General features: G+C 35.9%; 2 protein-coding genes across 4 annotated transcripts; one reads left to right on the top strand and one right to left on the bottom strand.

Moving 5' to 3' along the window:
* Window positions 1-3896: 3896 nt before the first annotated feature.
* On the top strand, window positions 3897-8040 carry lrrc34 (leucine rich repeat containing 34). Its single transcript, XM_052114328.1, has 10 exons — window positions 3897-4000; window positions 4089-4201; window positions 5334-5398; window positions 5628-5711; window positions 5816-5944; window positions 6032-6127; window positions 6222-6376; window positions 7288-7443; window positions 7550-7676; window positions 7779-8040. Exons 1-10 carry the CDS (start codon window positions 3903-3905, stop codon window positions 8004-8006), a joined length of 1251 nt encoding a protein of 416 aa, XP_051970288.1. The 5' UTR covers window positions 3897-3902; the 3' UTR covers window positions 8007-8040.
* Window positions 8038-16937, bottom strand: lrrc31 (leucine rich repeat containing 31). 3 transcript variants are annotated; one of them, XM_052114326.1, is made up of 11 exons: window positions 16822-16937; window positions 16582-16650; window positions 15002-15217; window positions 14777-14923; window positions 14519-14686; window positions 12575-12745; window positions 12128-12295; window positions 11769-11936; window positions 11526-11690; window positions 11269-11436; window positions 8038-9112 (listed from the first exon to the last, which is right to left on the bottom strand). In XM_052114326.1, exons 2-11 carry the CDS (start codon window positions 16592-16594, stop codon window positions 8763-8765), a joined length of 1734 nt encoding a protein of 577 aa, XP_051970286.1. In that variant the 5' UTR covers window positions 16595-16650; window positions 16822-16937; the 3' UTR covers window positions 8038-8762. The 3 variants fall into 3 exon arrangements, with proteins under 3 accessions (XP_051970286.1, XP_051970287.1, XP_051970285.1); XM_052114327.1 differs by having other exon boundaries at window positions 16846-16914; XM_052114325.1 differs by having other exon boundaries at window positions 16582-16922.
* Between the last annotated feature and the right edge of the window lie 1085 nt (window positions 16938-18022).

The following is an 18022-nucleotide window of genomic DNA, read 5'->3' as shown; positions in this document are numbered from 1 at the left end:
CAGGATTCACATCACCGAAAGAAAGATGTTTATAATGGGCTTGAGGGACACAGACATTTGTTCACAGTGCACACTGGGGAGCACAGATGACTATTTTCATGCCCTATGGACCTGTCAATCAGTTCACTCATTTTGGATATCAGTGACCACAAAACTCTTCCTTATCATGGGTTGTGGAATCCCTCCATCTCCGTCACTCTGTTTACTTAATAACTGCATGGAAGTTGATAATCTCCCAATCAAATACAAAAACCCCCTCCTCATCTCTCTAACTATCGCCAAGAAAGTAATTTTGCAAAACTGGAAGTCCAAAAACTGTATACATATCAATCACTGGACTAATCTTCTAATAGAGTACATCACATTAGAAAAAATAACATACACTAACAAGAATATTATATCTACATTTCTTGATATCTGGAAACCATTCCTAACTCATCTTCATATAAATCAATAACCTGGAACCGGACCAACGCATTCTCCCAACCACACGTTTACAAACAAATAATGAATAATCTCTGAGTGTTACTGTACAGTACTACAATTATTCAGTATAGATGTCCTTTATATATATATATATATATATATATATATATATATATATATGTATATGTATCTATTTGTATGTATGTGTGTGTATGTATATTTGTATATGTGTGTAGATGTATGTATGCGTGTGTATGTATATATGCGTATGTTTATGTAGGTATGTGTGTATGAATACATGCATGTATGTGTATGTGTGTGTATATGTATGTATGTATACATGTATATGTATAATGTTCGATAAGCTGTACTTTTATTTTATTTAAAATCTGCATATTATTGCTATTTTTTTTTTTTTTTTCATTTTTTTTATTTTTTTTATTTTTTTTTTTTATTAAAGATGGTGGTAGTAGGGATGATGATATTGATATTATTATTATTATTATTATTATAGAATGATTAGTCTTCCCTTCCTCTCTCTTTCTATATAAATGACAATTCAGAAAATATTACGTATAAATATGTATAACATTTTGTTAAAAATATAAATGGTCTGGGTCGGGCGTCTGTTCTAGGTGCTGTTGATGGGTGCAACTGGCATATCCTGTTGGCATAATCATTACAGACTCAGTGATTGGACTGACTGGCCCTTCCCTTTCACTGCCTCTGGCCAGATCCCTCCCTCAGCATTAAAGAATCATATCGATTTGATACCTAGGTTGGATGTGTTGTCTCTGGCTGGGGAGCTAACCAGTGCACACCTTGCTCAAAGCCATGGAAGGGAAGAAAGAAAGAAAAGGGGGGGAAGGAGAAAGGAAAAAAAAAAAAAAAAAGGAAAAAGAAAAAAAAAAAAAGAATAAAAAGAAAAAGGGGGGTAAGAGGCCCAACCACCCATAACATTTGGTTATGTCAAGTCACAAACAGACTAAGGGAGCTTGGTTTGGAGGTGCCTGTTATGGTGCCCCGGCGTACTTTTTAGAGGAAACCTCAATGGAGCCTAGAAGCTTAACTACGGGGGTTGGGTGTCGCTGGCGGCGGTGAGGGGGAATCGGATTATTGAATAGAGGAGAGGTGTCGGTGTCTGTGTGGGGAGGGGGGTGGAGTTGTCTGTGGGTTGTGCTCACTGGCAGTTGTGGATCAGCCCCCTGACCTAGAGTCTAGAGCAGGTACGGTGACATTATTGACTGACCTAAATGTATTGTTATTTTATTATTATAGATTGCTAGAGCTAATGCTCCTATTATTGTCATGAATTATCATTATAAATATTATCATTGATACTATCACCTCTAATATTAATATATTGCTGTTGTTGTTGTGATTGGTGGGGTGATTAATACCCTCACTAAAACTATACTGATACTACCGGACTGCCCCTATCTATGCTTGCGTCACAGAAAGGATCTCATGTGCCTACATACACCACTTTATCGATGACTGTGTTGGGCTGTTTTGTATTTCGTTGTTTTTGTTTTGTTTTTGTGCTTTTTCTCTCTTCTGTATTGTATATGTGTCTCACTACCTTGTATGTGTTACTCTTTTGTTAATTTGCAATAAAAATAAATAAATAAATAAATTAAAAAAGAAGTTTACATGCACTTTGTTAGTATTTGGTAGCATTGCCTTTAAATTGTCTAACTTGAGTCAAATGTTTTGGGTAGCCTTCCACAAGCTTCTCACAATGGAATATTGGTCCATTCCTCCAGACAGAACTGGTGAAACTGAGTCATATTGGAAGGCCTCCTTGCTCGTACACGCTTTTTCAATTATGCCCACAAATGTACTGTCAGATTGAGGTCAGGGCTTTGTAATGGCCACTCCAATACCTTGACAACAAGTCCTTAAGCCATTTTGCCACAACTTTGGGGGTATGCTTTGTTCATATGGAAGACCCATTTGCGACTGAGCATTAACTTCCTGGCTGATGTCTTGAAATGTTGATTCAAGATATCTACATAATTTTCCTTCCTCATGATGCCATCTATTTTGTGAAGTGCACCAGTCGCTTCTGCAGCAAAGCATCCTCACAACATGAGGCTGCCATCCCCATGCTTCACGGATGTGATTATGTTCTTCGGCTTGCAAGTTTCTCCCTTTTTCCTCCAAACAATGATGGTCATTATGGCCAAACAGTTATATTTTTGTTTCATCAGACCAGAGGACATTTCTCCAAAGAGTAAGATCTTTGTCTTTGTCCCCATGTGCACTTGCAAACTGTAGTCTGTTTTTTATGGTGGTTTAGGAGCAGTGGCTTCTTCCTTGCTGAGCAGCCTTTCAGGTTATGTCAATATAGGACTCATTTTACTGTGGATATAGATACTTGTCTACCTGTTTCTTCCAGCATCTACACAAGGTCCATTGCTGTAATTCTGAGATTGATTTGCACTTTTCGCACCAACATACGCTAATGTCTCTCTTGGAGACAGAATGCGTCTCCTTCCTGAGCTGTATGATGGCTGCGTGGTCCCATTGTGTTTATACTTGAGTACTATTGTTTGTACAGGTGAACATGGGTCCTTCAGGTGTTTGGGAATTACTCCCAAGGATGAACCAGACTTCTGGAGGTCCATAATATTTTTTTCTGAGGTCTTGGCTGATTTCTTTTGATTTTCCCATGATGTCAAGCAAAGAGGCACTGAGTTTGAAGGAAGGCCTTAAAATACATCCACAGGTACACCTCCAATTGACGCCAACAGAAGCTAATTGCCTAAAGGCTTGATATCATTTTCTGGAATTTTTCCAAGCTGCTTCAATTAAATCAAAATCAAATCCCTTTATTGTCACTCAACCATATACACATGTGCAACAGTGGGTGAAAGTCTTAGGTGCAGTTCTGAGCAACATAGCAGTCATGACAGTATTAAGACATATACAGATTTACAATAAACATCAGATTCACACAACACAATTTACATATATTAAATACACATAATTACACACAATGCAATATGCAAATAATAATAGACAATGCATATAATATAGAATAGAGTATACGATAAAAATAGTATATATAAAATAGACAGTAGATTGTAATGTAATGTATTGACATTCAGGCTGTTGGTTGAGAGTCAGTTCCCAGTGTGTTTTAAGACACTGTTAACTTAGTGTATGTAAAGTTCATTACATTAAAAAAAGAAAAGAAAATCACAAGGTAAAACCTTTAATGTGTAGTTGTAGAGTTTTCAATATAGCAAAGGGTGAATATAATTTAAAAATCACTACTCTTTGCTTTTATTAGCATTTTTCATAATGTCCCAACTTTTTCAGAACTGGGGTTGTATGCAATCCCATAGGGATGTTTAAAGGGATGGCTAATGTAGTAAACAAGCGCGCGCCTGAAGATGTCATCAGTGCGCAGATGTTCATGTTGGCATAGCAACTTCAAACTGTTGACACTGAAACTCAAAGCGTTAAACATGGAGGATTTGAAGAATCGATATTTATCTTTATGTGTTGAAAGTCTTAAAGCTCCAAATGCATGTATTGTGGAAGTATTGGCAGAGAATATGAGCAGGTTGGTTAAAGTAGTAGCCTAAAATCTACAGCTGTTGAAGTCCAGTCGTATTGGCTTTCATGTGTATTTGTGTTTTTATTTTGATCAGTGACGGTTCACTCAAACTAACCGGTAATGATCGACTGAAACACGGAGACAGACTGGCAGATGACGATATGCTTGTACTGACAAAAACGCTCAATGGAAATGCCGCAATAAAGGGTAAATATTAACTAATTCAATAAAAGGTTTCAGTCTTGTCATGCAAATCATTACCCGGTTACGCACAGAGTTACTTTCTGATAACTTTGCAACTTGATCTCCGAAGGGCCGATCAGAAATTGGGATACGAAAGTGCTTTGGACACGACCAAAGATCATAAAATTAAAAAATACACATACACCTTAAAAATAAGTAATTAAAATACTAAGCATTAAACCCTTACACATTTGCAATACATTCATATTATTTTTTAATCTTCAATTAATTTTAATTTAATTAAAATTATTTGTATATATATATTTATGATATATAAATATTATAATCTTTAAATGTAGTTCACCAAAAAACAAAAATTCTCTCATCAATTACACACGCTCATGCCATCCCAGATGTGTATGACTTTCTTTCTTCTTCAGAACACAAACAACTATTTTAAGAAGAATATTTCAGCTCTGTAGGTCCATACACAAGAACTTTGAAGCTCCAAAAAGCACATAAAAGCAGCATTAAAGCAATCCATAAGACTCCAGTGGTTAATTCCATATCTTCTGAAACGTTATGATAGTTGTGGGTAAGAAACAGATCAATATTTATGTCCTTTTGTATTGTAAATCTACAGTTTCACATTCAGCCACCTACTGGTTGGTACTGGTCAAATGTGGAGATGTATCATAAATTAAAAAAAAAAAACTTAAATATTTATCTGTTTCTCACACACACCTATCATATTGCTTCTGAAGATATGGGTTTAATAACTGGGGTCATAATGAACTGACTTTTTGTGCTTTTTTGGAGCATCTGAGTTCTGGTCACCCTTCACTTGTATTGTATGGACCTACAGATGTGAGATTTCCTTCTAAAAATCTTCATTTGTATTCTGCTGAAGAAGAAAGTCCTGCATGTCTGGGATGGAATGAGGGTGAGTAAATGAAGAGAGATTTTCCATTTTGGTTGAACTATAACTTTTATTAAATATTAACATTGTAACAACATGTTTATAATAACTTAAGGTGAGTTGTATGCTGTCCCATATCAAATATATTCTTTAAAATAATCGTTTTAGGTGTTTGTTAATTTTTATAATAGCATTTTATTATTAAAATTATGCACTAAAAGTAAAAATGCTTTGCAGGTTTAGACCTCGCATACAACTGTATCACAGATAAAGGAGCTGTTTATGTTGCAGATCTCATTCAGGTATGTCAAGTTACAAGTGTTTTCATTTAAGTGTGAATACTGTATACGGACTCATGGATTAGCTCAGGTTTGTGCATAGGGTACATTAGGGTACATTGGGACAGTTTTCGTTATTTAGATGAACAGCAAAATGACCCAGTTGACCTAAATTCACACTGTATGTCTTAATAAACCATCAGCTCCCTGGCATATGAGACAAAACTGTAAAAGAATGTAATCATTTTAACAGGCATGTGAGTCCCTTCAGTCTCTTGATCTGATGTGTAACAACATTGAGGCAGATGGCGCAGATGTGATTGCCAAAAGTTTACATGTAAGTAAGCTCATTTATAGTGGGGCTATAGACCAACATTTTGTTTGGATTTATAATAAATGTTCATGCTAATCTTTTCAGTGTGAATTTGATTAATTTTACAGAAAAATGAAAGCTTGAGGAAGCTCAGAATGACTGGAAATAAGATTGGAAACAAAGGTGCCATGCAACTGGCTACCATGTTGCAGATCAATGCTACATTAGAGGAAGTGGATGTGTCAGACTGTGACCTGGTAATTCATCAACACAAACATGATCGCACATTATGAGTACCCTGAGTTTGAGTTTGCATTAATCAAAGTGTTATGATCGTTCACTAGGCCACAGAAAGTGTAATAGCATTTGCCATCGTCCTGCACAACAACAGGAGAATCCATGCCATTAATGTTAGCCGTCCTCTTCTTTTCAGCCTTCAGGTATGGGTGCAAATGGTGGATCAGTGTGCCCACTTCATGATTAATGTTTTTGCTAAAAGCTTATTGGTTAAAAGTAATTTAACTTAAACAACAGGAGGAAACGACAGTGCATATGGCGCAGATGCTGAAGGTGAATAAGACGTTGAGAGAGCTGCACATGGGAAAGCATGGCATGACTGATACTGGTGTGGAGAGATTGTGTGAGGCACTGAAGTTCAATTTCTCTCTACGCTACCTGGATCTTTGCTGGTATTAATTGTATGACCTTAAAGGGATATGTCACCCAAAAATGAAAATTCTGTCATCATTTACTCACCCTCATGACTTTCTTCCATGGAACACGAAAAGAGTGATTTAAAGCAGAATGCCCAAAGTCATCTTTACACTGTAAAGGTGGAACAGAAACTGTATCTGAATTAGCATATATACCAAAATAAAATGTATTTATACAGACTTTTTAATACCGAGCAGAGGTGGGATAAATGCATTTACACAGCAAATACATGGCATAAATTATTGAATAGAAAATTATGAATATAGAAATATGAACTATAAATTATGAAATATGTGCTCCATCGTGACAACAACACCATTTAAAGCTGCTCTGATGCAGCATTTTATTTACACAGAACCAAAGCAGCATCAGATGTGCCTTTGATACTAGATGCTAAGGTGGGTCAGAGCAGGCATAATTTAGTCTGGCTTTTATGCAGCATTGCGTCGTTACATAGAATTTTGAGCAGGCACAGAGACAAATGTTTACTTGACAGTGTAAAAACGCCTTAAGCTGTCCTTTTTCATACAATGAAAGTGAATGGTGACCACAGCTATCAAGCAACTTAAGTTTCAGTCTGTTCCTCATACTTATTAAGCTATAATATGGCTTCTGAAGACTTGGAATGTAGCACACAAGTCAAATTGGCAACATTTGCAATGTTTTTTTTTTTACAATTACTTTCAGTGTTGCGCAGACTTTTTGCTAATTCTTGGGTGACATTCTTTGGTGTTCCACAGAAGATAGAAAGTCATATGTGGTTGGAACGGGTGAGTAAATGCTGACAGAGTTTACATTTTTGAGTCAACTCTCCTTTTGTTAAATATGTTCAGAGACAAACTAAAAATAGACAGTACAGGAATTAAAGTTCTTGTCTTTTTGACAGTAACAGAATTACACGGGATGGAGCCAAATCCTTGTCAGAGGTTTTGAAACAAAATGGCACCTTGGAGATTCTAGATCTGTCCTTCAATCGCATCGAGGATGACGGTGCTGTGTATATAAGTGAAGCTGTCATGCACCCGCACAGCAAACTTAAAGCGTTAGTATCCTCCAAATTTGAAACCTCAAAATGTGCACATGGTTTCAGAACTGTATCTGTTGTCCCAATGGCCCAACCAATTGAGCCCACTGTTTTTGACTCCCAGATTGTCTGTTACCAGTAACAACATCGGAAAGACAGGCCTTATGTCCCTCAGTGAAGCAATGAGACTGAATTCCTGTCTCACACATGTTTACATCTGGGGGAACAGACTGGAAGAACCAGTGTGTGTGGTGAGATTCCTTATCCGATGCTTCATATCTCTACCTTATTAATTATAATGTTCAAAAACAACTACAAAATGTTCTTGATGTTCTTTCTGAATGTATAATCAGGATTTCTCCCAGCTGATAAGCAGCGGGCGACTGTTGGAGGAGCACACAGATGTTTCTCCCTATGAGGTGGACAGTCATGTTTGCTTGGCAGAAGCTTCTCATGGTTTACGGAGGCATTATTATTGGACATCCAGATATGGGAAAGACAGAGACTCAAGTAATTCAGCACTGGCCCTAATTACATCAGAATCATTGGCTCTGCAGATCTACCCAGTCTTACATTCATAATATACACACAGAGTAAGGCACATTAAGGCACTTGATTTATGACTTGTTTTATTAAAACTGATCATTAAATAATTGTATGAATGTCTTTTTATTTTTATATAGTTTGCAGGCAAAACATTGCACAGTACTCATCATCACATTTGATTTTATTAAAATGAATCACATGTTTAGTGTTTTTAATTACAGCACTCTTTTGTCCATAATTTGTCTAGTGTTTTGGAAATGTCACAGACTGCTATGACGCATTGTGATTAACACATCATTTATGTAAATGATTTGCTCTCACACATAGTCTTGACTATGCTGGGCATTACATTTTGTAAGTTCAATCTAAAAGGACATTTTATAGTATTTATAAGTGCAAAAGAATTCAATGAACATTACATAATTACTTGAAATGAACACTTTAAATCTAAATACTTGTCCAACAAGAAATCCTATGCACACACTATGCTGTGGTGGTTTAGATTTACATTTTCAAATGGATAGTGTAATATTGCTGATTTATATGATAATTTGTGATATAAAAATATAAAAATGCATTTTTAAAAACTTTAAACTTGAATTGTTTTTATATCTAACATGAAAACAGGTCAAAGTGCAACAGAAAATGAACATAAAAATGTAATCACAAAAACATACATGGTTCATTTAACGACATGGTGGTCATTTAAGACCTCGTTTCAAGTAACATCTTGATTTGCAACTTTAGTAAGTTGGAAGTCATAAACCGTTAAAACCGCTGAATGCTTCTCTTTAACCTGCTGCCTTTGATGTGATCGTGGCCAGTCTGTCACATTCCAGGATTATATTTTTTTTACAAAGAGTTTTTTCCAGTTTCTCTCTCTCCGCTAAAGTGAGAGACCAATTCTGCAGAGACAGCCGGGTGAGGGAGGAGAGATGCGGAAGAGCCTCTAACAAGGCAGGTATCCAGGGGGACACAGAGAGGGATGCAGCGGGACGAAGACTAACATCCAGCTCCTTAAGTCCCTTTAGACCAGCAGCCTTTCCAAAAAGAGATGTCCAACCTCCATCTCCAACGCTACTGTTATAGGACAGGTCTAACTGCTTTAGCTGAGACAGAGCTCCACGTTGACATGCAGATTCTGCAAGATTCAAAGATGACAGTTATAGACAGTGATGACTGATATCAGGGGGGCCTCATATACCTATATATTTCTAAGGGAGCAACAGTGGCAAAGCGAGATAAGAGTTGACAAAGGAAAATTTACTGATATTAAGTAAAATAACCAAGCAACTTAATTATCAAAGATACAAATCATTTAGCAGCCGCAATAAAAATGGAAGATGATTTTCCAGGGGTGGTGGCGGGAGGTGTGGCACATAAGCTTTTGCTTTATGCTGATGATATTTTACTATTCATCTCTGACCCCACTAGATCTATGCCTTGCCTCCACAGAATTGTTCATTCCTTTTCTAAATTCTCAGGATACAGAGTCAATTGGTCTAAATCCTAAGCATTGAGTTAATTCTGACCCCTTAATAAAAAAGGTTTTCGAGCAATGTGGGCAGGTGGGCTTCATTACATTTATCTATTACTGGGAAGGTTGATGTTATTTAAATTAATCGTATTCCAAAATTCAACTATCTGCTACAATCTCTCCCTATAGATGTCCCCCTCTCTTATTTCAAGCAATTTGATGGCATAGTGAAGTCTTTCATTTGGAATGGTAAGTGTCCAAGATTACATTTTAGTAAGTTGCATTGGCCGACTGAAAAATGTGGGCTAGGCCTACCCAAGATTTTGTTTTATTATTATGCATTTGGTCTCAGACATATTGGTCGCTTCCACCTGAGAGAGCCTCTCCCTGGTTTTGTATTGAACAGGAATTTCTTGCCCCTATTTCACCATAGTAAAATCAAACTAACTGGATAAGTTAAAACCCATTATCTCGCATTTGCACTCGGTATGGACAAAAGTGTCCAGAGTGTTTAATTCTGCCATTTATATAAATGTTGCCTCGACCATATGGTGGAACCCCAAATTATTTATTAATAAGTCCCCTTTCTGCTTGTCGCAGTGGATTGTGAGGGGGTTAATACACTCGGAGACCTACATGAGAGTGGAGTGTTGAGATCCTTTGAAAATATGGTTCAACATTTTGGGATTCCCAGATTTCAGTTCTTTAGGTATTTACAGCTATGCCACCAGCTCTGTCTGTACTGTTTTTGGGAGTAGCACACACCCCTAAAGCGGCAGATACTCTGGGAGAGGTGATTACTGCTTTTGGAAAAGGTCATGAGGCATCAGTGTATTACTCCCTGTTAATTCAGAGTCTAGGAACGGATCTTTAACTTCTATCAAGAGACTATGTGAGAAAGATGTAAACTTGGTATTGGAGGAGGGAGTGTGTGCTAGGATAAAAAAAAAAGAGACGCAAGGGTGCACTATGCAATTCAAGATTTTACACTGATTCTATTGGAACACCTCTAGATTGTATAGGCTAAAGACACACCCACTTGCTAGCGATGCCAGTCAGAAGATGGAAACACAACACATGTTTTTTGGTGGTGTGTTAAGATCCAAGAATTTTGGTTGAAGGTTCAGTGTTTTGTGTGTGACGTATTGAGCAAATTTGGTTCTGACCAGTATTATGATTGGTAGGCAGGTATTTTAAGCATTTGAAGGGGATGGAAGTCGGATGGAGCGCCCTCATTTCCGCAGTGGTGTGTGGAGATGGGGAGAGTGGCAGCTTTTGAGGAGGTGTCAAGTAGAAGGCTGGGGTTTTGAGATTTGTTTGATAGGAAATGGGACAATTATATAGCCTTTTGTGGGACTCTCGGGGAGGGCAGTGGAGAGAGAATTTGAGTTTGAATTATGTATGATTATTATATATTTTTTTGTTTTTGTTTATTATGTGTATATTCTTAAATGTGACCACAGGGGTGTTCGTTGTGGACCAGGGTGGGGTTGGTAATTGGGGAGGAGTAATAGTGGGGGTTAAATGTTCATTCAATATATATATGTTGAGTTTTTCTTTGTTAAAAAAAAAAAAATATATATATATATATATATATATATATATATATATATATATATATATATGAATCAATAAACAAATTTAATAAAAATAAATAAAAAAAAGATACAAATAATTTTTGGAAAGTTGCATTAAAAATCTAATTGGCTCACAAATGTGAGGCTGCATATGCCCCCTCAGTTTGAATGGGCTTGATGCTTATGATATATTATATACAGTAATTAACTCAATGCATATACAATTAATATGACAAATCTCACCTAAGTGTAGCACATCCTCGGTTGTTAAATTACAACTACTGAGCCTCAGTTCCTGTAGCTTGCAGTCAGATTGTAAAGGCTCCAGAAATTGCCTTAGATTTTCCCCCACACACTTGTTCCATGACAAGTTTAGACTTTCAAGCTGTTTCAGTAATGGCACTGTGGAAGCTTTGAGAAATCCCATAAACACAAACATGTAATTCTTTCAAAATCTTTTCATTTTAATTTTTTTCTCTGAATTTGTATTGGTTTCATACCAAGAGCTTGACATGCGGATGTGCTCAAAGCACAGTTGTTGAGTGGAAGTTTGGTTATCTGTGAGAGAGGAAGGGTATGGAGAAGATTCTGGAGTGTATCTCCAACACTTTTATTGGAGGACAAATCCAGCTCTCTGAGTTCTTTGAAAGATGGAGCTACCTGGACTGTAATAAAAAGAGCAATTTAGAATATAAACAACTTAACTGTGCTTAAAAATATCAGTAAACTGCTCTTTATCTTACCTAGAGCCAGTATATCCTCCTCTGTTAAACAGCACAAATGCATGTCCAGACTTTTCAAGTTTGTGAGGACAGTCAAGTTAATAGCCAACTTTGTAAGACCTCCACCGCTTTCCTTGTTACAGGACAGATCTAAGTGCTCCAAAGCAGGGATGAATCTGAGAGCCTGACCTTTTAACATTTCACAAAAACAATTTCATACAAATTACTTTCCAGTTCTCCTAATGGCTAAAAACACAAATCCATCAGAGCATGCATTTACAGATTTTTGACTGTGATTTGTGGTTGTGTTAATAATATTATACATTTAATTTGTTATATTTGTCTTCTAAGTCCAGCCAAGTTTTTTTGTTTATATATACCCAGGATACTGAGGCCGTCATTATTGAGTCCACACATGCTCAGTTTTAGGGTCTTCAGCTTTGGAGTGGAGCCCAGAGAGGAGGTAAGGTTCTCCATTCCCTTGACTAAGAGCTTATTATTGGAAAGATCTAACTCCTCCAAACTTGTCAACATGGGAAGAGCCTCACCTGGGGAAAAATATCAGTGCTTCCAAAATTAAATTGACAAAATATAATTTTATGGCTTTAAATTGATTAAAGAATCCATTATAGGAGTGAATGTTTATAAGAACCCATAAAACAAACATTAGTTGGTGTTTAAAATTCAGCCTTTAATACATCACTGAATCATAATAGGAATACTTCAAAGTTCATTTCCAGTGTCCATTATTATTATTATTATTATTATTATTATTATTATTATTATTATTATTATTATTATTATATGAAGGTTCATTGATATCTTACTCAGAGCTGTAACATCTGCCTCAGAGAGCTGACAGTCCACCAGACGGAGTTCTTTCAGTGTGCTCTCAGGGCGGAGGTGTTCTGTGAAGTGTCTGAAATTTCCTACACCAATGCCAACATTCCAGGACAAATCTAACACCTCTATTAGAGGAATGCAGTCAAGAGATTCACCTGGAATATTATTTAAGGAGAGGTTCACAGATCATTCAAAACAATAAAATAAAACAATGTATATAATACTGTACATACCTATTTTATATATATATATATAGTTTGAACCATCTGGCCATTCTCTGTTGCCCTCTCTCATCAACAAGGCATTTCCATCATCAGAACTGCCCCTCACTGGATGTTTTTTGTTTTTGGCACCATTCTGAGTAAACTCTAGAGACTGTTGGGGGTGAAATACTCAAACCAGCCCGCCTGGCACCAAAAATCATCCATGTGATTATCTAATCAGCCAATCGTATGGCAGCAGTGCAGTGCTCATCAACATTAATGTTCACATCAACCATCAGAATGGGGAAAAATGTGATCTCAGTGATTTGGAGTGTGGCATGATTGTTGTGTAACTGCTGATCTTCTGGGATTTTCATACACCACAGTCTCTAGAATTTACTCCAAATGGTGCCAAAAACAAAACAAATAAAACGTGCGGCAGTTCTGTGGATGGAAATGTCTTGTTGATGAGAGAGATCAACAGAGAATGGCCAGACTGGTTCAAACCTACAAAGTCCTTGGAAACTCAGATAAACGCTTTGTACAACTGTGGTGAGAAGGATATCATTGGAACTGTTTTGGTGGCACAAGGGGGAACTACACAATATTAGGCAGGTGGTTTTAATGTTGTGGCTGATTGGTGTATGTATACTATATATATATATATATATATATATATATATATATATATATATATATATATATATATACACACACTACTATTCAAAAGTTTAGGGTCATAGAATAATAGTAAAGTAATCACAACTATGGAATAATAGAAATGGAAATATGGGAATTATGTTGTGACTAAAAAAATCCAAAATAAATCAAAACTGTGTTATATTTTAGCATCTTCAAAGCAGCCACACTTTGCCTAGAATTTGCAGAAATGTACTCTTGGCATTTTCTCAACCAACTTCTTGAGGTATCACCCTAGGATGCTTTTTAAACATTATTGAGTGAGTTCCCATCTATATGCTGGGCACATATTGGCTGCTTTTCTTAATTATTCGGTCCAAGTCATCCATTTCAAAATATATGTTTTTTAAATAAAATTTATTTTTGTAAATAAATAAATTCATATGTTGGCACAGTTATAATATTGTCTACAAAACTAATTTAAAACATTTAAGCATTTGCCTTTAGATCAAAAGGTTTTTAAGATCAAGAGACACATGTCAGGCATGTGACCCCAAACATTTGAACAGAAGTGTGTACATATACAATATATATATATACAGTTAACCTAAACAAAATAGATAGGTTAATTTTATATGAACACCAAGTTAATTGAACTTAATTACATGAGTTTTGCAGATGCCATTACTCAATTCAATTGAGGGAATGAGTTTACTCAATCAAATAAGTAGTAAACTTATTATGGTTTTAAGTGTACCGAAAAGTTAACACTCATAGAAACAGTTGTTTTCAAAGTTTAAAACGAACAGATTTTCCTTCCTATTCATGTGTAACTACAGGAGAAAATGAGACAATTAAAAATATAATGACTTTTTATGATACTTTTGAAAAGCCACTACTCATGTACCATGTTACTGCAATTACATGTTCCATAAGTACCAAGTAAATAGCATGTCCAAAAAATATGATTGTACCATGGTACTTTTTTGTTAGTGTGCTTAATGGTGATTGGGCTTGGGAGTTAATTTGTAACTTTTTACGAGGCTGGGGTGTTAAATCATAATGATAAATGAATACTTCCTGTACCAAGAGCAGTGAGGTCTTGGGCTGTTAACCTGCAGCTACACAGTTTTAGCACTCTCAGTTTCCCTATATGCTGCAAGTGGGCAGTGAGAGCCTTTAGGGAGCCTCCAACTAGATCATTCCATGAGAGGTCCATCATCTCCAGCTGAGTCAGGAAAAGCAGTAAGGTGGCTTAGGGAATGTCAAAACAATAATTAGATCCATACACATGTACGGTCTTGTGCCTGTTATTGTACTTTAAAGGAAGTCACAAACACCCACCCAGTTCCACCACATCTGTGGCTGTCAGGTCACAGTGGCTAAGGCTCAAATTCTGACTGTTTGGTGTCTTCCCCAGCTTCTGCACAAACTGCTTCACCCGACCCCAGCCCACGACAGAGCCAGTCTCATCATCCATGTCATTGGTGTCTTAGGGCAAAAAGCACATGTAAACCTATATTTGCATTATGATGCACTTTCTAAATGCATCTTATGTCTGTTTCTCACCTGTCCCAGGTTCAGTGCTGTCTTTGCCCTCACCGGCCTCTGGTTCTTTCATTTCAGGTATACCCGCATTTTTCTTTTCACTGCTCTCGGATGGGCGGAAGAAGCGGCCCACAGCTGGTTTCTTTTTCTCGGTGAAAGAGGTTTTCCTTCTAAGCTGGTTCATAATCAGATCCAGAGGAGATCTTTTCTGAACACTATCTTTCCCTTTGGCAGACCCTGAAGTGTGATGATGATACATGGGTGAATATCACAAAAACATGTGTAGAGGTCATTTGTCACCCCAAAATCAATAGAAAATAAGACAGTATATATTCCTATTGTTACCATTAAGATTTTGTGCATTGCAGGGTCAGAAATTAAAGTGGCTCGAGGCAAAATGCCACAAAAAGGGACAAAAATGCCAGAGTAATTACAAATGTAGTGGCAAAAATATTCCTCTGTAACGAATTATTTGGTTTTTAAATGTAACATCTGATATAGTTCTTAAAGGGATAGTTGATCTGTTTCTCACCCACAAGTATCATATCACTTCTGAATATATGGATTTAACCACTGGAGTCTTATGGATTATGTTTATGCTGTCTTTATATTCTTTTTGTAGCTTCAAAGTTCTGACCACCATTCACTTGCATTGTATGGACCTACAGAGCTGAGATACTCTTCTAAAAATCTTTGTTTGTGTTCAGCAGAAGAAAGAAAGTCATACACATCTGGGCTGGAATGAAGTAGAATTATGAGAGAATTTACATTTTTGGGTATTATTGCGAAGATGTTGTTGATTTGATTTAAAAGGTACAAGTAAATAAATGCTCAATCTGAGGATTTGTATTCAAGAACTGATCACATTTACATATTTGAATAAACAAGTTTATTTTATATGGTTAGAAACAAAATGCCCCTGAAAATAACATAAATGGGGCAAATAATGCCCTATGAGGTAAAAATTACTTTCTGACACTCGTGCTTTGTGACATTATTTTCATTATATATTTAAATATGTCCTTTTGATTTTGTTTGAAATATTCTCAAAGATTCTCATTATATTCTCATGACTTTATAAGATTCATTATACCGTTCTGTATCCCATTAATTTTATTAACACCAGCAAAAAGGCTGTAAAAAAAATTATTCTATGATGTATAAATGAGGAGCACTTTATTTTACAGTACTGTTCTACATTTACGTACTATATAATTACAACAGCTACAGTAGTTATTAGGTACTAACCCTAAACCTAACCTTAACATGTAGTTACCTCATATTACTCTGTACTTTCTTAGGTAAATACACTGTAAGTATACTGAAAGTACACATACTGTAAAATAAACAGCAACCATGAATCATTTATATTGTATATGTTTATAAAATATAAATGAATTTAAATATATTAAATATTTTTGTACATTGTATATTTCGTATTTCAGTAATGGTATGATACAATGGTCCAGTATAATACAAAAATAGGGTTCATTTTCTTTAAGCAAAATACATTTGTATTTTTTATTTAGATTATGGGGTGAAATATGAGCTCGGCATGTTCTTGACAGGATTCGTGAGATTCACCCTTCTGGATTACGTACCTGTTGTATCCATTGCTTTCTCTTTTTTTTTAAAGAAGACAACTGGATTTCTGAGTTCTCGGAGCGTGTCTGAAAGTACATGAATCATTTCAAGGGATATGCTGTTATGCTTTGTACGGATCAGTCAAATGTCGATTTATTTTCTTTTTTTACGTTGCCATATCTTGTTCATCGGTGGAACGGATCGATCTATTTGAAAGCAAATGTGTTGTTTATTTCCTTAACTGTTGTCGTTCCTACCTTGAAGTGGTTCTTACAACTTACAGCTCAAGTAGATTCAGTCCGCATTCGTTTCTCTAATAACCTCTTACATTCACCCATCCCGGATCCCGGAAGTGTTGGCAGGCTGAACTTTGGCAGACTGGCTTTCGCATAAACCCTGTAAACAAAGAGCTGTCACATGAACTTGCTGGCTTTAAAAGGAAAATCTTAGTTGTTCATTTATTTTGTAAAAATCCTCCAAACCCAGTAATCTGTTAAGTGGACCTGAAGATGGTTAACTTAACCTATTTACATCTCTTGCAAAAAGTACATTTTGGGCTTTTATTTATTTATTTTATATATATATATATATATATATATATATATATATATATATATATATATATATATATATATATATATATATATTTTTTTTTTTCTTCATATAAATTTTATTAGCCCTATAAATCAATTAAACAATGAAACATTTGATATTATGACATCACAACAAAACTGAAATGTACTTTTTATACAGATTCAATTATCCCTATAAATCTATTAAATTCAGTGACTACAGAATTATAATATCTGTATAAAAAGTACTGAATATTTACTCCCAAAAACAAGTCTTGTGCTATATAAAGAATAATATCCTGACTGTTTTACAGTTGGTTTCATGTCTCTAGGTCAAACGGTCACTGAGTTTAATGGAATTAGAATATTACAAACATGTACACACTATATTTATTTGAAAACATATAGAATGTAAATTCCACAAACGGCCTTGTGTCATGAAAGGCATTGAGAGTTTATAAACAAATGTCAAATATAAAACTAACTTTACCGCACTATAAGTTGGTGGGTGATACAAAGTGTCTCGATCACAGGTGGCGGTAGGACAAAAACTGTCATGTTATACACACACACACACACACACACACACACACACACATGTTGTGTTTCCATGTTTTATGGGGACTTTCCATAGACATAATGGTTTTTATACTGTACAAACTTTATATGCTATCCCCTAAACCTAACCCTACCCCTAAACCTAACCCTCACAGAAAACTTTCTGCATTTTTACATTTTCAAAAAACATAATTTAGTATGATTTATAAGCTGTTTTCCTCATGGGGACCGACAAAATGTCCCCACAAGGTCAAAACTTTCGGGTTTTACTATCCTTATGGGGACATTTGGTCCCCACAAAGTGATAAATACACGCTCACACACACAC

Source organism: Xyrauchen texanus, chromosome 41 (genome assembly GCF_025860055.1).
Source record: "Xyrauchen texanus isolate HMW12.3.18 chromosome 41, RBS_HiC_50CHRs, whole genome shotgun sequence".
In the NCBI taxonomy this organism is placed as follows: Eukaryota; Metazoa; Chordata; class Actinopteri; order Cypriniformes; family Catostomidae; genus Xyrauchen; species Xyrauchen texanus.
The sequence above is the reverse complement of the archived record's forward strand: the minus strand, read 5'-3'. Positions and strand labels throughout refer to the sequence as shown.